General features: G+C 39.1%; 1 protein-coding gene across 6 annotated transcripts in view; it reads right to left on the reverse strand.

Annotated features, from left to right (window-relative positions):
* Positions 1-1,229: 1,229 nt before the first annotated feature.
* The window catches only part of LOC122575204 (protein lozenge-like), a 33,657-nt gene continuing 10,769 nt past the window's right edge, over positions 1,230-24,117 (reverse strand). For 2 of the 6 annotated variants that reach the window (XM_043743834.1, XM_043743835.1), the window contains exons 3-7: positions 23,671-23,901; positions 16,855-16,980; positions 11,324-11,518; positions 6,236-6,529; positions 1,230-3,842 (exon numbers count right to left, since the gene is read on the reverse strand). In XM_043743834.1, the coding sequence (XP_043599769.1) occupies positions 3,499-3,842; positions 6,236-6,529; positions 11,324-11,518; positions 16,855-16,980; positions 23,671-23,901 (1,190 nt within the window). In that variant the 3' untranslated portion in view covers positions 1,230-3,498. The remainder of the gene's footprint in view (positions 3,843-6,235; positions 6,530-11,323; positions 11,519-16,854; positions 16,981-23,670; positions 23,902-24,117) is intronic. The other 4 variants (XM_043743838.1, XM_043743836.1, XM_043743837.1 and 1 more) reach the window with 4 other exon arrangements.

Raw genomic sequence — 24,117 nt, forward strand, 5'->3', positions numbered from 1 at the left:
AGATAAAACGCATCAGTTTTATTATTCATACATCATTTCATATTTACAATTTAATTAGATTTTTATTTGAATCGTTAGTACTTTAGAAATTGTACTATAAGACCATCGAAGTAGTCGATTTATTGCATTTTCACGGTAATTAGTTTGCCATTCTTTTATATATTCTACACATAGAGGAATTTCATAATACCTTCCGACATAAAACGTACAAATAAAAATATGCCGAGCAATGAGACAGATCTGAGCAAATTTCAAAGGGTTAAAGAGAGGAGAAACTTTTTAAATGTTAAGACTGTGAAAAATAGTGAAAGGTAGGATACGATTAATTAAATAAAATCCCCTGTTCCAAATTTTCTCTGAAAAATCAGTCAGCTGAGAGAGATGGTTTATAATCCGCGAACGAGTTAATTACAGGGATCGTTGATGCGAGGCAACCGAACCTCTGAAATACTAAATTCAAAACGCGTGTTCGTTAGCAGAGAGCCGCTCGGAGGCAGAAGGCAAAACCAACGGAGAATCATCCTCCCGGGGACTACGTTTAATTAAATCTTTTGCCAATTTACATACACGCACAGCATCGTCCTGGCGGAGGATCCTTTGGAACTGTCGGCTTTAGGGAAGCTTTGTAGAGATTCGTATCGTTACCTGCGCCACCCTTTACCTGACAGAACCACCGTTACGAGCACCGATCTTATGTACTTTTTACCATACCAACATCGTTGACCCTTGTTGCTCTGGCCACCACGGATCCCAGTTAAGCTTGTTTCATAATAATGGACAACAAAATTGGAAAGAGAAGGAAACTTCCTGATGCGATCCTTTAATAGACGATTTTTCTAATTAGTTCTTCTCTCTGTCATTGATATTGTTGATTTATGTTAATAATAAAAGAAGATTGGGAATTGAAGAGAATATATTAAACGTAGAAAGTAATTCGATGATACTTCTACATAAGTTTATCATTTATTTAACAGATTTTCCTTTGAAACAATCTTAGCCATCTTAATCTTTTACTTTTAATTGGAAAGCTAAGAGACGTTTATGATGTATTTTAGAAATGGTAAAACTGATACTCTGAGATTCCAAGCTAGTAAGAAAATGTTTAAATCTAGAATGGAACCTAATTAATTTTTATGCCAGTAAAAGAAGTTCTACGTTTATAACTAAAATATTGCTGTGGAAAAGTTCGTGAAATAAAAAGTTTTTCTCACTGGAACATTCATACCACTGATCCGAAAGACTCGAAATAATGATACAGATCGTGTATTAGAAAATGTATAACATTGATGCAAGAAATATTAATAAAAGACACAAGCAAAATTATTACCTTAATTCTTATTGGAACACTTTATTAATAATTCTAGGCTTCTGAATTCGTCGTTTGAATTTGTTGCAATAGTTAACAGGAGAATATTATTGGGTATTAGTAGACAATCCAAGTAAAATTACTGCACTAATTGCTATTGGTAAGCTGGTATTTTTATTTCGACAAACTCCAAACGATTGCTTTAAAATTTAAACACAGAAACATGTCAAGAATGCTAGAGAAAAATCTAAAAAAAGATTAACGTTAAGTCTAAAGAAACCTCCAAACAAAAAACTACTATTAAAAGTTATGTTTAATATTTTCAGATCTAAATCTAAAACTTGTGTAAAGAAAATTTGAAAATTTTTTTTAAAGTATCAAAATAAAGCAAAGAACCATCCAGAAAATATCTTCAAAAGAACGAACAAAAAATTTTGGAAGAGAACCAATATAAGTGGACCGGAAAAAACATCCACGTGGTCTATCGTATTTTGAAATACACTTTTATTTCGACTCGGTCAAAAACTACGATAACAATAGGTCAGTAGATATGTATATCTGAAATCATCGTTTTTTTTTCTTTTTCTTTCTTTTTTTTTTTGAGGGGGTGGGGCAGAATGTAGACGTCGTCGGTTTTCAGAGAAAAAAAAACGAATAAATCGTTACCGACGTTTAATCGATTAATCGCGTCATAACATTTATCCAAACATTATAACGCGAGCTTTCGTTTACCTTTTCTTTTGCGTTCCATTTCATGGAGGGGAATTTCGATGTGAAAGCGAGGAGCTTCTTTCTCTTTCGTTGAATCGCGAGATTTTTCTCCTTCGTTCGCGTGATACGAATCGATATATTCTTATCCTCTTGACTCTCCGTCGATACTCGATTCTCGTTCGACATATCGCAATGAAATTTCTGCGAGAATCGCGAATCGACGATATTGCACACGAGCCCGCAGTCAAATCGATCAAATCGTGTTATACTATGAGAACATAATCGAAAGGAATAAAAGTTACACTGGGTGTATTTGATAACTGGTCGAGTTATAGAAAATCTGCTTATCTTGAAGATGAAAGAAGACTTTAATCTTTGCAATGAGAACTTTATCTACGGTCAAACATCGACTTTAATCCGCTTGGTGTAAAAATTTTCACTTTAGAGATCGACAATGATATGTGTATATTAAAGAATTTAAGGAAAATTAAAAAATTATTTTTGCCTTTGAAATACTGTCGAATTCATAGATAACACTTTTTGCATTAATTATACTATTAGCCTAAAAATATTTCAAAATCCGTGTCCTAATATTGAAACAAAAAAAAAAAAAAATGAAAAGAGGAGACAAAATATCTACTGTCACAGAAAAATGTTCGAACTGTAAAAGAACCAAAGTAAACAATTTTAAAACTACGAAAACTCAAAAATTATTCGATTCGAAATTCGTAGACGCTACATTGCATATACTATTAATTGAAAATTCGTATCCCAATATCACTGGAAAAAAGATGAAAAACAATATGAACACTCTTACACAAAAATCGCATAACCTAAGATGGACCTAATCAAGCTAAAAAATTTGAAAAGTCATAGACGAAATATCCAATTTCTCATCTGCGAGACAAGCAGAGTGCAGGATAATCCGGAGCTCGACCAAGCATCCGGCAGACACCCGGTACAAGTCGTCATACGTCGCGCAGTCCGTCGACAGTGATGAATGACTCGATGAAACGACAATGCTCTATCTATGTACAATGTTTCTATATACATCATCATCATCGTCACCATCACCGTGGGCCAGCAGTAGCACGTTCACTCATCACACACTCGGTAAATTACAAATCAGCCCCTCTCTACAGATTTTCAATTCGTCGAGACATAATTAGCCAAACGAAAAAAAGATAGAAAAACAGAAACAATCGAAAAATCAAAGAAGAAAAACCAAATTTCCTGACAATCGCTGCCAGGCAAATTTCTTCGTCATCCTCGAACATGCACCAGATTGTTCTCTCTTGTTTGATTTCCTTTTTTTTTTTTTTTAATGCCCACTAATAGCTAGTTTCGTTCGCTTGTTCGAGACCAACACCTCGTCCATCTTCACCGATCACAGTTTGCTCATCTCAACGTTATCGTCCACGACAGTCGACGAGAGAAAAGTTCTAAAATCAGAATTATCACGGGAACGATTCGTCTGGCTCTCAGTAAGGCCTCCAAACGTTGTTGTCCGGTCTGACTTCTTCCTGTCTGACGCTGCAACTGTCCGCCACTGCTCTCTGCTCGGGGCTCTCCGAATTCTGAAACTGATTCCCGTATAATTGGGAATAGAGGATGCTGGGCAGGACGCCGGGCGTTGGGAAGTAGTTGCCGTAATTTTGACCGAAGCCTTGCTCCTCGTGCACAGGACTCTCCGTGGTACTCGAGTCCGTCGATAAGGACCTGGGAGACACGTAGTCCTGGTACCTCTGACTCGGTGTCCCCGACATTAGGCTGCTCAGAGGGTCCAAGGGATCCGATTGACCCGTCGTCGTCGAGTCTGGCACCACTGTTTTCGGGGGAAAAGAGAAATTCGCTTTTGCGGTTTAATTTTTAACGAGAGTGATGGTGAGAATAGAGAATCACAATGGGAATTTTCGAAGCAAACAGTTTAAAATAATTGGTGGATTTATTATTGATGAAAGACTACGACGGTGATAATGAATTATTCATTATGTATGAAATTTTAAAGCTTGGAACTGTTATCTTTGCAGGGAAAGAGAGATTGTCCTGTGTAGTTTAATTTTTTAGTTTGATGAGGATGATGGTGAGAACAGATGTAATCATTCATAAATAGAAAACACATAAATATATTATTGACACGAGATATTACCCCAAACTAACTTATACTAACTCCCATAAGCCCTCAAACATCTCAATAATCTGTATTGCAATTACTAAAAATTAAATCAATCGTTATAACGAAATTAATAAAAATCTCTTAACAAAACCAACGTGATGAAACGCTTGTGACGTTTTTCTTTAACTAAAAGACGTAAAACATAACTAATATTGCTCCAAAGTATCCCCTATATATCATAATAAACCCTAAAGAATCTCGAAAGAACCTACTGAAATTACCAGAAATTCAATCAATTATCGGAACAGAAATAATAAAAATTTCTTAACAAATTCAACACGATGATGTACTTGGGACGTTCCCCTGTAGATGCATTTTTGTTTCACGCCGATCGGACGTTCGGTTTCCGAGATATTGTTGTTGGAAGCGCAAGATAATTTTTAATATCTCGCTACGTCTGTCCTTGTCGTACGCTCGGACCTCTCGCTCGCACCTCGTCACTGACCTATCACAAGCTCGCGTCACGTGCGCTGGTCAGTGCAGACATCGAGTCAGCGGCTTTTTTACTATTTACTATCGCGCGTACGCATTTCCAGGAAAAAATGTAGGTCATGGCAATGACTGGCCCATTCATCTTCCCCGCGTGTAGTAGCTAAGCGGCTTTCGGGCCCTGTATCTCGGCAACCGATCGAAATATCGACTCGAAACAAAGTGCGTTTTATAGAGCATGGTTTTCACTGTCTCGGGGATGATAGTAGGTTTGATTTTTTTTTGATACAATTAGGCATATTAATCTTTATTTTGGGCTTATGGGTTGGAATCTACCACCTAATCCTTTTTCCATTTTCTTGCGACGAATGAATGTACGAAGGTAAATCATTTGTTTCTTAAGAATTGAACGTCAATCATGTGTACTAGTGTAATTAAGTTAACGAATTAATAAAAAGACGAGTAGATCAGTTTTGTTCCCGACTGTCTGAATAATAGTGATGACGTAATTCGACTATTTAAACCGATGGTCCATCTCTTTCTGATTTATCCTATAGGTATTTTCTTTTTTCATCCTATGGGTATTTTGATTTTCAAATTGCGGAGACGCGCGTTTGAGCTTTTTCAGACTGAGTTTCGTCTATTCTGTTTGCAATTGTTGGAAACGTTGATGACGTTATGGTGAAACTAATTCCATTGATTGTCGCTGATTGCATAACGCTACAATATCGATTACAAATGCACTGTAGTGCGTACTGTAAACATCGGACGATCAACTATTAATACGATAGTTTGACAGGAAGTAAGCGTGCGTTTGGTTCACGTACGTTTGGACAACTATCCGTTGTAAATGAAATAAACCTATCAAATGCACAGTATAACATATAACTAAAACGAGCTGTGAAGATTTTCTCATTAACTTGTTGCAAAATATCCTTTGAAAAATACCTGCTAGAATTCTTATTTTATACCTTGAATTACTAACTTCAATAGGAAGTCTTAATCAATCAGTTTAATTAGTACAGAATAACTCATCGAATAAATAATAGTTCGGTCAGTATATCGTGCTATTGCTTCTAAAGAATCTTTAGCTGCAAGGCAAATTGTATTGGCAGCTAGTCTCTTAGCTTCTTTCTATTCTTCAAGATCAAAAATCATTTGAAAGGTTTCATCATACAATTAAAAAGATTCGAAAAATCACGATCGGTCAAATGAAATTACTTCGGAATGAAGACCTCTGGCAATGACTCGAGAAATGGGACAAAAATTAAGAATATCATTTGTCCAGAGAATCTACTTTAAAAACACTGACTGTGATTCGTAAAAATTTAATCGAAAAATTACATTTATAAATAGAACCTCGTTTCTTCTGAAACGAACCGCCATGCTAATGCCTCTTAAACCCCATAAAATCAAATTAAAAAATTGGTTTAACACGACGTTCCACGTTTCCCAAAGAAGCACGCTATACTACGGTAATATCAATGAATTGAAAGGAATTCCCGTGCTGATAAAACGACGCATCAATGATGAATCAATTACGCGAGAGGAGGACGTAAAACGTCTTCTGATGAGAGGGAGAGAGGGAGAGAAAGAGAGAACTGAAGACTTACGGGATGATACCGCTGAGAACGCATCCTGCTGTGCCGTGGATCCTGCACCGGTACCGGAAGTAACAGTGGATCCCGCTGTCGAATCGGGCGCCGTTGGCGTGTTCATAGACGCAGCGCCCGCGAAAGACGCCAACGACGAGGACGACGGGGGTGGTGGTGGAGGTGGCGGTGGCGGGGGTGGGAACGACGCTTGTGCCGCGCACGACGACAAAGGGCCGGGAAGATAACCAGCGTAGCCAGCCGTGCTTCCGTATCCCCATGAATTGCTTGCAGTCAGACCGAACTGGGACATGTCTAAGGAGATCATGCTCGTTCGTGTATCACAATTGCGATTTTTGATCCTTTTCGGCCATCTCGACGCTAACGCGTCCTTCGTTTATGATCGAGGCAAATCAAATGATTAGTTAATCCTTTCAACGCTACGAAACCATCTAGGGCGACGAATATGTAAATAGGGACAAGTTCTTCTGACAATTTAATTCGAGCTATATCTCTATTTAAATTTGTGTACGTTTTTGAATGTTCAACTCGAATGAAAAAAGGAAAACACCACGTATTTCTTGAATTTTGTATTTCTTGAGTGTCTATTACAGGTTTGTGAACGAATCGATAGTGTAATAATATTTATCTACAGAGAATATGTGTTTCACAGGAGAGATGCTGATAAAATGTTTGTGTTTATTGTGATTTAATATTTTGTGTGTATATATAAAGAATATAATCTATTATTTATAACGTATGTGATTAACGATCGATCTACGAACGATATATAATAAATAACTTTAAGGACTTTGCATTTTTGTTTTTGTGTAATTTCAGCATTGATGTAAGCAATATTCATGAACGACGTCGGACATCTGAGCACTGAAAGGATTAACAATTATACTTTATGAAACATGTTCCTTTTTACCAGAAATGAAATCGAGAGATAAAGTGAGAATAATTTTTCTTATGAGCATATTGAATTTTATTATCATGACGATATTATGATAATATGATTTTACGAAGAAGTCGACGAGTTTTATGTTAAAACACTCATTCTTATTGAATGTTTGTTGTTCAAAGTTTGAAGTTCTCAAAGGTCCAAGTTAAATGATCAAGAAACAAGCCGTAGTACTTTATACTAACACAAGTAGAACTTGAATTGAAAAGGGGAGTACTTAGCACAGCAGGAAAACACATTGAAAGCAGCCAGCAAACGAGGTGCGCAAGCCAACAGAGGAGCATTTACGAACTTGTAAGAAGCGGTGCCATAATATAGTATACTTTCTCCAACTAGTCGTCCAAGCTCCGTTTCGATCGAAAACATAACGCAAAGCTGATAAAAGAGCGAAGCACAAAGGCGAGCGAGGCCAAACTTAAATATCTTCCAAGCAAATCCATTTGCAGCGAACGAGGCAACAGGAAGCCAAAAAGTCGCATCGATATAACGACGAAGACAAATATAAATCGGACGATTCCGCGAGCTATTATTTTTGAAAAAAATTCATTTCGAACATCTTAAGTTTGAAAATTTATTTTGGATATCTAAGCGTGCACATAATTATACCTGGACTTAATTAACTTCGCTGTAAATTAATATCTGTACTTACGTATACGTATTGGATGTTAGAGGACACAAAGAAACAGGGAATTTCATAAAGATAAATATTATTACTTCAGAAATTGTGGAAAATATTTTACATTCTATTGAATACACGATTCTGTTCTTTGTAATAAATTTCCATGAAATTAAATTCCTTTTATTACAAAGCAATGAAAGTTACCGTGTGTGAATATTCTGTTTTATTGTATGTTCTCAATTACACGGTAAAATAAGCATAACAAGTAGTAAATAGAGATATTAATTTGTTCAGTTCCGATATAGCAGTTAAGTGCAGGTACACCAAGCAAATATTTACAGTGAACAAGTTTAATGGTTTTATTTTATTTACTGGAACTTTATGGAAGAGGTTTAACCAAGGAATTATCTATCAGAATTAGCACAATTACTAAGAATCATAGGCTTCATGTATAACGGGAAAGCATTATAAAATCACTGGTATTGATGATGCACGAAAACCAAACTTATTTTTTAAACGTCTTAAAATATACACGTTTCAAATTAAAAAATTCTTGAAAATACTTCACATTTTATCAAATACAAACTCCTATTCTCTACATTAAATCTCTCAATTAAGAAACTAAATTTCCATTATTAGAAATGAATTTTCGACTTACTTTTTCCTTCCGTTAGAAATCAATCTTCCACTCACTTTTTTCTTCTATCAGAAATAAATCCTCGACGTTAATTTTTACGCAACCATATCGGTGACGCGGTATCATACTCTTCCCAGTTGTACCCCATTTACAAGACACCTTGTATAGGTAAATATCATAGTCTGAAAATTGACAAAGGCCGTGTAGCAAAGGTAAAAAATATAGAGGAAACGAAAGAGTGAAAACGCTCGAACGAGAGAAGATTATTCGTCGATCCGAATTAGTTTGCCGGGGAATATACACGGGGGATCGAAGCTTCTTTTGCGCCCCCTCGGGGTTGGATTTATTTTTGCGGCATATAGGCAGCATACCCGATAGATTTTCCAATGAGTTACGGGGTTGAAGGCGGAAAGCTCTGGAAGCGCGAGGGGTGCAGCCGGACAGAAAACGGTGGGATGGAGGGCGCGTTCGAGATCAAAGGGTTGGTCATCCCCCGCGCGTACCTCCGGCCAACTCAAATAACCGAGAGCTCGACCAGCGCCACTGGGCCGTCGTTGACGAGAGGCTAACCCTAAATAGCGCGAGCCAGCATGCTTTCACATCGTTCGTTCAATTTTCACCGGGCCAGGGGAGAAAGGAAGCTTCCTTTGGGGCTGATATCGCGACGTAAGGAGAAACCTTTGATTAACGCGACGCTAATTTCACAGTTTCGATTTAGCGGCAATTCTATCTCCTATCTTCATTTTCTTCGATTAGATCGAGATATTTAGGGATGGTGTCTTACTGTAATATTAGATTGATCAGAAAGTTGTTCATATATTTTGGAAGGAAAAGATCAATTATAGTTTCGACCGATATTTTTATTAATTAATCTTTCACATCAATTTATAAGTCTTAAATGTACGAGCAAAATTTGTCGGCGGAATGATCAACCTACTTTACAATATACCTAATAAATACAAATTAACATTTCCTCTTAGAACAATGTTTTTTGAGCGATGATTATTGTCCTAACGTGTATTATAAAATGTTAGTGCACGATTGAGAAACATCAAAATCTTATTTCAACACCCTAAGATTGTGAATATTCTAAACGTGTACGGTAAATAATCGAAGAGCTCATAACAAAAACAGCAGTTATCAACTTCAAAGGTATGACTTACAACATCGTCAAATCAATAATATGAGAAATGTACCATATCCTTCATTTATTGTTGAATGAAAATTTAGGTTCCATGTAACTTCGTGATTTAATTAAACACAACCCTTGAAGCAATTTTGCAATATGAATTGTCTAAAAAAAGACACTGAGATGTGGTGTACTGAAGTTAATAACACTGGCATATCCATGCTCTTTCTTGGACAAAGACAGACATAGATAAGAGTAGTCTTTACAATTGACATAATGAAACATCAAGTTATATAGAAGATCTACTATGAGCTAGCAAAAAGTCTACGGAGCACTGGATGGCGTTAATCGACGAAAGTTAGCAACCAGCGGATGTCACAAAATTCGCGGCAAAGATGGAGGAGCAACGGGTGGATCGAGAAACGCCGACGCGAATTATCGATGTCCGATGTGGGGAAAAAAGTTAATAAAGGAAATACCCGGCATGCTTGATACTTTATCGAGGAATTTTGCCGCGTTATCGCTTTTGGATCCGAAGGCGACTCATTAAATCGACTCTCTATCTCTATCTTCGCCGAATATTTTCCACACGGGTTTCTTCCCGCGAGAAGATAATAAATTGCGCGGATAAATCCGCGAGCATATGAAAATCTCTCGAACTTTGGTTGAAAAATTTCGCTTTATTTCCGCGAGGCCATACCTGGTGGAATGTGAGATTTTCCGAGAGAAAAGGAGGCTGGGGCGGGAAGGGGATGAAACTGTAAGCGCGATGTTTCACATAGAAATTCGCGAATCCGGTTGCAAACGTAGAGAGAACGCGGGGGTTACCAGGCCAAAACGACGAACCATCCTCGACGAGGCAGCCGCCGCTCCCGTGGCAACCCCTTTAATATAATATTTAATCTAGCTTTGAACAGGCTTGTGGTTTCCGCCTCTAGAGTCGAGAAGCTAGTTCTCGCAAGCCTAAACCTCTCTCTCTCTCTCTCTCTCTCTCTCTCTTTCTCCCTTCCTGTATTCGAGACCAGGAGGGCAGCGTCTGCTTGGAAATATTCCCAGCTTCCAGACAGTCGCTTCTTACGATATTGTCGATGAAATTTCATTTTTTCGATCAAATTTGTGTTATGGAGGATCGAGAGAAGGCTTTTGTATTTTCTTAGAGATCTTTCAATTATTCTTAGAACGATTCAATTATTCTCACGATGACCATCGAATTACAACTATGCATTCTTTAGTGAAGGATATTAATTAATCGAAGTTATTAATACGTAAATGCTCGTGTATATGACAATTACTTTATTATCATACACTATCGTAGGGTTAAATCCATCACAGAGTTTCCTTCATCGGAAAAACATCCTCGTATCCCTATGGCCATTCGTTCGATTTGATTACTTTTAAAAATATTTAGAGCCTGGTCAAACCACGTGTCTAATCATCTTAGCAAGAGAAATTTTAACGAAAATCTGAGAAACGGCGAAGGGTTACATTTACATAATAGCTATTATGGAAAGCGATTTGCGAAATAGAAATACTGAAACGCGATGAAAGCTTCATATCGCAAGCATCCTTCTATCAATCAAGTCTGCTCAATATCTAAATGAAAATACGCCTAGCGAAGCGATAATTAATACTACAAATATCATGAGCATTAAATTCAAAGAAAATAGAACTGGAAGGTTAAGATCAAAGTTAGAATTAGATGACGCGACAGAGACGGAGGAGCAACATTCATCATGCAGATAAGCGGATCGAATACTTACTTTGACAGTTGGCTGGCATCGCGTGCCTGAAGGAGGACAACGGATCTCGTGGCTGCAATGGATTCGGCAACGGCTGCAGGGGATTCGGCAAGGGTTGCAGAGGATCCACCAGTGGCGAGGCGAAAAACGGGCCACCTCTTTGCGAGGCGAACGCGAACGCGTGGAACTGCTGCTGCTGCCCTAAAAGAGACAACACTGCGATCAACCGTGCGCCTGTCCACTGGACTTCCGGTCCTTCTTCTTTTCGATGTTTTTTATTTAAAAGATATGGATCCTTCGTTAAAAACTGAGCAAAATACCATTGAAACATTTCTGAACCTTAACGAATCCTCATCCTAACTAACTTTGACGAGGAACTAAAATTTCTGTTTCAATTACAATCATTATTATATCGCTTCTGTATTATTTACTCTTCACTACAGTTACTTATGAAACTCTATGTGTTAGCGATAGTGAACTAGAATTTATTTAATATTCAGACTCGGAATTTTATAAAAGGATCGAATAAGGAATATTTTATTTATTTGATTTAAGGAATATTATTCATCATTGTTCAGATATGAAACTATTGTACGTTTCTTCGTCGTTATGCGTATGTAAAAGATACGCAAGACAGTTAAAATAGAATAAAGCCTACGTTTCATAAATTCGTCGCCAAAGAACGCTTCACCTATCCTACACACTCTTCAGGGGAAAGAAACCTTCTACCTCCATTCTTAACTAAATTCATCAAATTTCACCGAACAGAACTGCGCCTCAGCTCGGAAGTTTCTTCAGATCGCGCTTCAAAATTCTACCTTCGATCTGACTACCCCAAAATTCTCCCTCTCTCTCTCTCTCTCTCTCTCTCTCTCTGGGGAAACAGAGAGAACAGCTCTTCACTAATGCGTGCCCACTGTCCATACTCTCAAAAGTCCCTCAATTCTCATTTATCGGCTTTTATTTCCCTAGGCAACCGGTGTTCTCTCTCCGATCATCTTGCACGAGCTAGGTACACGAGCTCACAGTTTCGAACGAGTAAAACCGAATACAGGGAAGAGGTGAACAGGTCGAGGAGACAGGTCGAGGCAGCGATTCATTTTATTTCCCGGGGACGGTGTCGCCAACCCAATTAAAGACGTCCCAACAGGCGAGAGAGTGTGCTATCTGACGAGGCTGCTGCTACTATGGTCAGGTTAGGTTAGGCCAGTCTGGCACCACACGTGGACCTGGCTTTCCTACGTGAACCGTCGAAATCTACGAACCAACACCGGCGCCACGGGAGAAGGCACCGGAGACCAAAGCCAGGAGGGAGCACAGAGTGAGAGAGAGGGAGAGAGATGGAACGAGGGACAGAGATCCCCACGTCGTCCTGATAATCCAATCGAAGCCCTAATTCTAACTCGGCAACCCGAAATTCCCGCCGGTTTGCTGAATAGGGTACGCTGCACGATCTCGGGGACACAATGGGGGCGCGACGGTGGAACAGGGGCCAGGGCTAACGAGATCTATCGTTAAACGACCGACACCATCCTTCGTACGCATTGAAACTTCCAACACGAAGAAATTTGCCGACGACTTCCTTACGTCAAACGTTGGACAGGATTGCAAGGATTTCGTAAATTGCAGAAGGTTCCAAGAATTTGTAGGAATCGGATATTCGAGAATTTTCATACATTTGTGGGAAATTTGAAGATGTAATGGTGCATAGAAAGCACAAAAACATAGTACAATGCTATAGAAACGGTCTTTTTAAATATTGTCATAGTATGACATTCTACTAAATAACATTCTTGTCTATCTACTTCCATGGACCTTGTCAAACCGGACCAAATTTTCTCGTACCTTCTCGCATCATCTCCAAAGTGTATCATAGAAACAGAGAACTACAACCTCCAAGAAGCTCGACAAACCTCCCTTCATCATGCAACATCGAGCAGACCCGATCCAAACACCCATTTCGAAGCGATTAATGTTCGCAACAGATCTCTCCACGAGGAGATCTCGTAAGCGAATCTTGCCAATTTACTTTTACAGACCTTGCCAAATCGGACTAAATTTTCTTACACCGTCTCCAAGAAATCAATATCGATTTAACCAGAAACAAAAGACCTCGACCTCCGTGAAAATCAACAAAGCTCGCTTCATCGGAGAATCAAGCAGACCTGATCCAAAGAGCCACTTCAAAGCGTTCAGCGGCCGCAACAGATTTTTCCACGAGGATTTCGCAAGTGACTCGGACCTTCTCCAGACTCGTTACTATCGATTTCATCGGACACCCCTTTACGCGTTGCGACCGGCGACTGCCAGGGAATTTCTCGAGAGTTAGCAGCTGGCTGCGACAGCTTCTCATTTCGTTCCGTCGCCCCCGATCGACCCTCTCGACACGTCGGAGACGACACGGGGGCCGGCCATTTCGTGCTATTTTCTAACAAAAGCGGATCGCTCCGATGAAAGGTGTGTGCGCAACTCGGGATTTCGGGTTTCCAACTTCCGCCAGAGGCGACCTTCGCGCCACTGACAGACTCTATCTCTCTCGTTCTCGTACTCTCGATCAATTTCCTTGGCCCTGCATCCTCTTTCTGTGGCGGCCACCTTTGGCTATGGGACGAGGGTAGAATGTGTAATGAATTGCTTGTTTAATTAATTACGACCCTCGAGCGGCACCCGCCTCGAGTTCGAACGAGCCGCCGCGTTCGTTCCGCCATCGGATCTGCCTCTTCCTTCTAGGACCCCGGATAGAATTCATAGGGCTGATATATTGCTGGTCGAGCGAAAGAAGGGTTCAATGATTCACGGCGAGGATACGAAATTTGTTTATAGCCCTTTCGAGAAGGGGGATGGAGAGTGAATCTTGCGTGGATATCGTGCGAGTTTATCAGAAGACCGATTAACTTCAATTTTTATCGATTACTTGATTTCGTTATACAGATAGCTATTTAATATTCAATTTTGAAGAAAGAAATGACTTACTTTCATCGGTTCATCGATAGTAAGAGGATGATACAAACAGTGACAAATTCTAAGCGAGATAAATTGTGATTTTTGCATTTGCTTTTCTTGTCAAAAACCTCAATTTAATGTCGGGAACTGTTCATTGTAACATTCATTCGTTGTACGAATAGAATATCTCACCATTACGAGTCGATTAAGTTAAATATTCTAAACTTTACAGCTTCTTGGAAAAATCGTTATCGAGGTTGGTACTATATATATATTTCCGGTATAGTAATGGTAATACTTCGGCTTTCAAAATCCGTTCATAATTCCTATGAATTTTTACATTTTCATAACGAATAACATATCTACGGTGAAATATTTCTTCTCCATTCGTTTACAACACAAAAGTTTGAATTTATTAGGACTGAGAAGAATCGAATGGGATGAAACGTCGAGTCTGATTCTCCATGGAACTACAAAGAACTAATAATTCTTAATTTAGGGAACGAAACCAAAAAGAGTTAATACTCGTGTCTCTGAATTCGTTTCGCCGGTGTCGGAGGATGTAGACGCAATAAAATTAGGGAGCATGTCAAAGACGAGGAAGCGGTCGGTTTAAAGAAACGCCGATCGACCACCCACAACACGTAACCCTTTTATCTCGAGCCGCGTCCCTTCGACTAGATCCCTTTATTTCGGGGAAAACATTTTGTTTCTAGCAGATGCAACGCGCCGCTCATTTTATAGTATTCTCTATTACGGCCATCTACATTGCCATAAAGCTTCTAATAATCCAAATAAAATTTATGTATTTAAGTCGATGAACTACGAACCTTTGATAACCTTCGCGTACACTTTGCGATACACGAATTTAAGGTATTTTATGACGATTTCGTGGGTGGTCCGAACAGGCGAACGGATGCGCATGATAAATATAAAACAATGTTACATTAACTATTTTCGACGTGTAAAGAGTGCAAATGCTTGCAAGAATTAGCTTAGAGTATGATCTCTGAATTCGCTTTGTAGATACAAGAGAAATCTAGCACTTAATAGCGCTACGAATCCTCTATACCCTATACACCGTCCATATTCTGTAGGAATGCTTCATTAGAAATGTTATTGTAAAATAGTTTCCACATAAAAGGAAAAGTACATGCGGATACATTGAAATAATTCTAACTATTGTTGTAATTGTAGCTAATAGAATTCCAAGGTTTTCCATAATATTCTTTTCATCAGGTACCGTGTTTCTTCCATCTAAAATCTGCAATTTGATGAAATTTAAAGAAATTGAAGTATTTACGACATTTCCATAAGCTGTTGTTTGGCTCTTGGTGGATTAAAGTAAAGACACGTTTTACAAGAGGGAAACGGGCAAAATAGTCTTATATTCTCCAACGAATGCGATGTACAATCGTACGGAACTAACGTGCCACTAAAAATCCTAAAAGAAAACAGAAAAGGAAACTAGAAGGAAAAGAGCAAAAAAAGAAAAAATGCGAACACACAGGAAGAAGTTCCAAAAGCTCGTAAATCCTAATGAAACATCCATCGATAACCGACGATCCCCTCTCCTTTCACATCCCTTGCAACTTCGATAGCTCAATCTCGGTGGCTTGCGTCTGAGCGTAGATTTACAAACAGCGAAGGGGTCGGTAAATTTCGATTCTCTGACATAATACCGGTTCCATTCGGCGTGTAAGGTTGGGCAAACGTTCCGAAGGAACGAGGAAGCTGACACACGTCGCCACGAAATAACCGACGGCTAGGGGTGGTAATTGTGCGTCTGGAAGGCAGCGAGCGCGTTACATTCGAAGGAGGAGGCGGCTGGTCGGCAGTTCCTCTTTCAACGAGACGGCAAACTTCGCAGGCGACGCACAATATCTCCGCGGCTAAACGCCGCAGCCCTTTATCAATGTTATGGCGGCCGGCCGCGGTTATAAATAATGGCAATTGCGCGAAACTTAGCCCGACGAGCGAACCGCACCGCCGCCTCCGGGCCATTTCCAACTTGCGGCTTTCGACGCCTCCCGTCGGAGCGAGTTACGCGACCTGCACCAAGTCGCAAATTTTTTTTCACGAACTATGGAAATGGCGTGTCGCAACATTGCGAAACGTTGAAAAAATTGTGCAATGTTTCGAGATAGCTGATGGTAATAGGTTGAAAGTTTACGAGATCAGGAGAAATTTAGATTTGCACGAGACTGTGGATTTTGAGGTCTACACGCTTTTCACAAGCTTAAATCTTCCCTTAAATCGTGAATCAATCGTAGCACATAAACGTTAACACTGAAATTAAGAAAAATTTAGATGTTAATGAAGCTGACACCCGTAAATGGTTAAACTTTGAAGAATCAGGTGAAGAGGTTATTAAATCGTTGACTGATAGGTTTGAAAATGGCTGAATAAATTGCGAGTAGCGAAAAGTACGATTTGCTCTTGAATTAAAAATTATTTTAAGGATCGCGGATAGCTCCAAGTATCGAGAAATAATTTCCAATAAACCGATACAACTATTTCTCGTAAAAAAATCGATAGAACACCTTATTGCCCGATGTTAGCACTAGTGGAGTATAATTTAAATAATAAATAAGAACAGCAATGCTTACAGTGATACTCACTGGTCTTGGATCGCGGTTCTCGCGGCCCATCCACAGTTACTTTAATGGCCTTCGTGTACGTGGCAACTTGCGGTGGCGTCGTGGACACGGTGATGGTCAACGTGAAGCTCTTCCCTGAAATCACGAGATACAAAAATGTTAGTTTTCGTCGCGTCATATTTCGTCGTCTTTTTTTTTTTTATCATTATAGATTGAAACAAAAGTTCGCAAACGTGGCTGGCCGACCGAAACTCTGGTAGTAACCAAATTAACCGTCGGTAATGTATCGAGGGCGTCGTCGACAGTGATGGTGACCAGCCAATACGATCGTCCTACGGGGGTGGTTGAGTCCAGTTATGTTAAAAAGCCTATTAGGGACCTAACGACGAAAAACAACCCTCTTTACTCCGTATAACTCGTGAAAGTTTAAGGGCAGCTGATGAATTTTTGCTCTGTATCTCTTTCACTTTCTCTTTGATTCAATACATCGTTATCGTCAGATATGCACAAATTATTTTGTCGTATTTTACAAAGTAATGTCATTTAACATCCATAATAACATTTATAATGATCTAACCTCTTCCGAATCTCTCATAATCCACCACAACACAATTTTCAAAAAGCTACAAACGTTCCAAACAATTCGATATTGAAGTTCTTTACTAAAAAACAAAAAACAAAAAAAAAACAAATAGTATACAGATTTGTTTTCTAATTCCTAAACAGAAACGTGATAATTTTTCCCTGTTACAAATAACTTGTTCTCTAAATTACAACGAGAGAATGGTAAATGAACCGGTTTGAAAATCGAACTTGTGTGGCGGGGAATTGCTCATCGAGAATCGTAGGACGTGGAAAGAAAGAAGGGGCGAAGTTATTGGGGGTGACCTTTAATGGTTCCACGGCGACTGGCACCAAGGGTGATACCTACGTGTGCAGGGTTGCCCGTGGAACCACTAAGTTCAGTTGGGTGAAAAGGTTTGCCAGGGCTCGGCCATGGAGGATGCCGTGACTTGCAACAAACTGACGGGATTCCCCGCTCGAAAACGAGAAGCTCGCGTGGTGAACCACCGTGTGGCCACGCTCGACACTCGCCATTATTCCCCCGATACTTTCTCCCTTTCTTTCCTCCTTTCACCAGGAGTAATAATCTTACAGTCGTCTAAAGAAGGAAGTTTCAACTAGTTGCAAAGCGTTTCCTCGAATTCGCGGAACGAAAATTTTATGACTCAGAGTACGTAGCAGTCTGTTTGAAAAATAATAGGTCTGTATCTTTGCAAGTTGTTACGTGCGTTCTATCTACTGTATCTATTCTATCTAATTGTTTTGAAGTTATGACTTCGAATTAATATTATCGGTGAAATTTTACAAGTCACGAATCTGTCTTCATAAGTTACGAGTCAGAGTTTCTAAAGTTTTATTCTTTTCTAGTTTAATTCTACGAGTTTCGAATCAGGTGATTGTCCAGTCTGTCGTAAAATCGTAAATTCATAGGAAAGAACTATGTAATCTCTAATCTCTAATCTAATCTCTAATTTGTAACTTGCCAAAATTCGATAATACTGTTAATAATCAATGAAATCATTGGTGACTATTGTAAAATCCATTCATAGAAACTCCACCATTTTTCCAGACAGACACTGTACGTAAGTTTCTTATCCCATCTGTTTTATTGAAAACTTAAGACATTATCCTAACTCCTCTGTGAATGCTTTGCAATCTTACCTAAAACCGCAGTTGTATAAAACAATAGTGAAGCAATTGCAGAACAATATAAAATCGAATTATTTCGTATAAAAATTTAATTTAATAGAAACACATGTAACAAGGAGGTAATCACGTTATTGATTGCAAAAATCTACAATACTATGACTAAATTATGGATATCCTTTGGAAGTAACTTATTAACGATAAGTATGAAATAATCACGACGAGACATTGAATGTAATTCGAACCATAATTCTTCTCTATTTCTTTATCGTCTCTCGCTTCTCTTTGGAGGAATGTTTGCCATTTATAAAGGAATTAGATGCGATAGCGTGATAGGAGTTGTGTGAACTCGTATGGCGGATAACAGTGATTCACTTTTAGAATCGTGTAGAAGCGTCAGGAAGGGTGGGATAGAAAAAGCCACGCGATCAGCGATCCACTCGGGGTGAGAAACGATGAGGGCGAGAGAAAGAGTGAAAGAGGGTGCACGTGGAATTGCGGTGAACCTCTGCGTGTGCAACCACCGTGTTCTGCGTGGCACCACTTTTTTTTAACGCAACATTGTCCCCTCTTTAACGAGCGTTTTATCGAAACATCCCTTGCCTGATTCCAAAGATATCCCCTGTCATTTGCGATCTCATGTTCGATCAACGAATATCCCTTTCGAGCTCAATCTCTACATTGTAAAAGAAATTCTAATTTTCCGGAGACTTCGTCTTTGGTTTCGGTAATGTATAATCCAATTAATGACCTAACGCACAGAGGTAGGTGAAACAGAGTTTATAAAATAAAAAGCATAGAAAGACATGGTTTTACAAAATGAGTTTATATTTAATAAGCGCAACGAGAAAATATAATATATACTTCAGAATAAAAGATTGTAATGTATGATAGAAGTTTGTAGTACGATAAAAAATGTTTAATACAAATATTACTGTTATTAGTATATATTCGTAGTATATCTGTAGAGAAAGGGATGAGGTATACATGACATTTAATCACCAATATGTTGAACAGTTTACTTAATTGTTCTGTAATTCCGTTAAACGTGATGACATCTGTAAGGTAACACCTGCCTAGGTTAGCCAATGAAACCTCACTGGCGGGACAGAGGCAGTAATTAAAGGATAAATGTAGTGACCGGACTTTACAAACGAGACGATCGTCCTTCAAAACAATTTCTCGACCGATCCCTTCGACAGCGCAAACGATTCTAATCGCCATCATGCCAATCGTTGGCCGAACAGCGTCGTCCTTATCAGAAATCAAATCGCAACAGTGTTCGCGGTTTCTTCGCGATTCCTAAACAGTCTCAATTTTGAACTTTCTTTTATTCGCTACTATATATATTGGTAGATACTCGTTTCTAGGCATCTGGCTAACTGCAATAGAGAAATTGTCTTGCTGGACTTAAAGTACACGATACTTTCTCAATCTCTCGTTGTTATATCAGGAGCTCAGGGTGTCTCATAATATACAACAATTTTAATCATTCTGTGCAAGCTTCAAGATTGAATTTTTAAATATTGAAACTTGGATCACTCAAATAATTCTACCTTCTACTGTATGCTCAAATTATACATAGAAACTGGAATTTTTCTGAAATTTACGTATCAATTGCTAGTGCGATAGAATGGAAGAAACCGCTCTAAACAAGTAAAGGATTGAATGTGATAAACATTAAAGAGTTAAACTGAACTGGTGCCGAGTGTGGATGAATGTAAGTGAAAAAAAAGGAAGATAGGCAGAAGTGCGTGGAGATCGATTTCCTGATAATGCTCGTTAACATACGATTCTCAGGGAAAATGTGAACCGTACGTGTACACGGTTAGCAGAACGGTGTAGATTGTTGCGGGACCGTTGTCGAGCTAACTAATTAATTTCAATTTTCCCAAACGAATCGCAAATGTGCTATTGTACGCTGATAACGAATTGATTATGGTCAGGATGAACTGCCGTCAGCGAAAACCGGTCCACCTTTCCTTCAAAATCACCGTTTTGCTTCAAATACGACGAAATTACGAAATATATAAATATGCGAACATTGTGTGCAAACTTTTGTGCAATATTGTGTAATTGCATATAATTATTGGAGTTGTGTCATTTAAAACTTTTAATACATGCTATTCTTTTAGTGAAACTGAGACACGTGAACGAGCACGAACAGCGAAGTTTATCGAGTATCAAGCGTTCGTTACACGTAATGATTCATGCGTACTAGAATTCCTGATAGTCTCACGTAAATGGAATAATTAATGCAGATTATTAAGAAAATTATTAGCAATCAGAATTCTCTATTCGTATAAGATAATGATTAAAAGCGTACCAAAAAGTTACGTTAATAAAACTGTTTGTAATACGAGCTCAATTTCATACGTATGACAGTTCTACCATCCTCTTCCAAATTTTCCATTTTCTTAAAATAGTCTAGATTCGAAGAAACCAGAACACGTCGCGCCAGAATCTTGTAATATCGATGATAAGCTATAGCCCTGTTCCCGCACGTTCGTCTGCAATGCCAGCTCTATCGCGGCAAGGTCTGGATCGTTTCCACCCCCTTCAACCCTAAGCTCTGTAACGAGATAGATCATTTGGGCGCTTATAGTTTCAGCCCTACGAGCAGACGGATACCCTTCAACTTTCCACTCGCGAATAAACCCATGTATCGTGTCTAGCGACGGGATCTCGTCAGATCTCGTACAAATTTACTTAATTTTAAACACTATAGAATACGTGTCGTAATTTTTTGGACGATTTCTTCCAAGAAATTTATCTTCGGCGTTTCCGCTCCATAATAATTTCCAATTCTTCTAGAAAGAGAACGAAACCTAAAATTTCTATCACACGGGCATACAAAGGAATATTCATGATTGTTAGAGGAAAGAATTCTGTTGACGTTTCCATTGCAAAATAGTTTTCGAACCTTCCGGAAACAGAATGAAAGCTAACCTTTCCGTCACATGCATACAGAGGAATGTTTTCGAGTTCGACAAACGGTAGGATCATTAGGGATTCGCTGGAGAGTTTGGCGCGCATCGGTTCTCCCAGGGAATATTCAAGGAGCCAGGGAGTCGCAGGAATCCTGACGAGAGACACTTCTCTTACATTCTTCATCCTAGCTTATGTTAATTCCGCGCTCGACGAAAACAATTGAGAGCTAATCCCAGACAAATGACTGGCGCGCTTCTGTGAGCTCGAGGGTGGATTCAACCCCCTCGTTGTCGGATAGAAAATTCGGGTATTTCATGGTTTCGAACGTCCTCCCTCCCCCCTATTTTCAACCCTAATTCAGCCTTTAAATCTATTCTACCATTCGTCTTGCGATTTCAATACAAAATAAACTATCTTAACTGCGACTGACAATAAGAATATATTAGTCATTGACAGTTGAGACGTTGGAAAAAAATCATAGCAGTTAACTCTATCATTCATCCGCGAGAAAAATGTCTACATGTGAGAAGATGTCATCTGTTTTTATAATAATCAAGCAACCCGTGACTCTCAGCATTTGTATGAAGGAAACGTTTTTAATAAAGTAAATAAGCCACATTAAAAATGTGTCAGAATATAATTATAACTTAATATTCAATTATTTCAATATATCTTAATATAACCGCAGTGTCTCCTCAGAAAATACTTCTATTTAAAAATATAATAGCAAAATTCTCCATGACATACCCCTTTTTTCTATGAAAGAACATTTCTAATAAAGTAAAACAAGGACACGCTAAAAATAAGTAGCTCGGAATATAATCTCAGCTTAATATTTATAAATATCCCCAATATATAAAATATAAATAATAAAAGGGATATTTTGAAACCTCGAACCTCCAAGTAATCCCTGTAACACGTGTGCTAATTGAAAAGAATAAAATCTTTCGATAGAAAGAATCTGTCTCAATATCCAATATACCGCACAACCAAGAAGCAAAACAAGAAAGATTTTCACAGAGATGTTTGAAGTAGGTCAGAGGAGTTACCTAATCGGCAGGCACGAAACAACCCTAATAACGTTAATTAAAATCCAAGTGAAACCTCAATTAATATCGGCCGTCCCTGTTTCCAGGGGCGTCGGCTCTTTTCAAGCCCCTTCTCGTCGTTTCCGCGCGAAACGAGCCTGTTCTCAGGGGGCGAGACTTCGACGAAGGAAAGTAAAGAGGAGGTTGCTCGGCGGTGGTGCGGACAAATAAAACCCATTACCCACCCCAAGACGACGTCGTCGTCTCCTCGAGTTCGGTTGGCACACCAATCAACGACTCGGCAACCCCTGCGAAACGTCCAATTTTCGAGGTCGTCGCGGCCGCTTACGAGAGGACTCTTTTCCTCGAGGAAAAACGAGGGTCGTCGCGAAGGCGTCCGCGACCTACCCTTACTACGCGGCCGAATTCTTTGAGCTTCCTTCCCGCCACCACCCCTCCTCCACAGTTTTCTTCCCGTAACGCAGCGTGTCAACGCGAAGATCAACAACTCCGTAGTTTAGTGAATGAAGAAGAAAGGGGCGGATTCGTTGCGAACTAATTTCACGAGTTACGTGGCTCTTCTTGCGAAGTCTGTTTGACTGTTGCAGAATATTCTCGCGAGAAGGGAAGTATACTTTGAATTTGAATTTTAGAGGGAAGCTATATAATGTTTGCAGGAGTATTTTATACCTTTTTCCCGAAGGTGTTGTTTGATTGGTGCATCAAGTTCTCGTGGATGAATTCGTAGAAATATCTGGATCCAAATTTTCCACGGACAATCGTCAGGACTTATAATTTTTTCTTTTTGCAAAGACTGTTAATATTTATCGATTGCTTTTACTGTTTTCTTTTCTTTTCTTTTTTTTTTTTTTTTTTTTGAGAACGCTTTGGCTATTGCATAGCGTTACCATGAACAACTATGGAAATATATTTTGGAAAAGGAAGATAGTGTGACTTGTAGCCTGGTACTTTTCTTTTAACGAGACTGTCGCTTGAAAAGATTGTTTTCTTGATCGCTTGATGTATGACTTTTTTGTAGGTAAATTTGTGAAAATATCTTCTATATTCAAATTTTATGAGAAGGAAAAAGGTCGTTTGCATTTCAGGCTTTGTCAAAGGGACAGAGTTTTAAAAATTAGTTGGATCAAAGACTCACCTCTGCCGCTTCTCCCGACGAACCTAAGATCATTGAACTTGGCCACCTGGTTCTTCATCAGAGCGGTCGAGTTTCTCAGCTCAGCACAGCAGTTCTCGTCGTTACCAGCACGAACAGTGACCAAAGTGCCATCGCCGACCTCGCCTAGAGCCACCACCTTGAAGGCTACTGGAAGGGTCTTGTTGGACCTCCAGTGAGCTGGCAATACGCTGCAGACCAAGTGAGGGGACCCTGTAATGGAATTAAATATACCTAACCTCGCAACTAAACCAGGGACATAACATTTTCAGACATCTATCGCCTCCCGTACATCAATATTAATTAATTTTCTGACTATGGTTGAACGACATGTACGAAAATATTTTTCGATTGAAAAGTTTCTCTATTATCTGTCTACTTGATAACTAACTTTATATGTAGTTATACATGCAGACTGTGATATATAAC

This window comes from Bombus pyrosoma, linkage group LG14, assembly GCF_014825855.1.
Source record: "Bombus pyrosoma isolate SC7728 linkage group LG14, ASM1482585v1, whole genome shotgun sequence".
Classification (NCBI taxonomy): domain Eukaryota; kingdom Metazoa; phylum Arthropoda; class Insecta; order Hymenoptera; family Apidae; genus Bombus; species Bombus pyrosoma.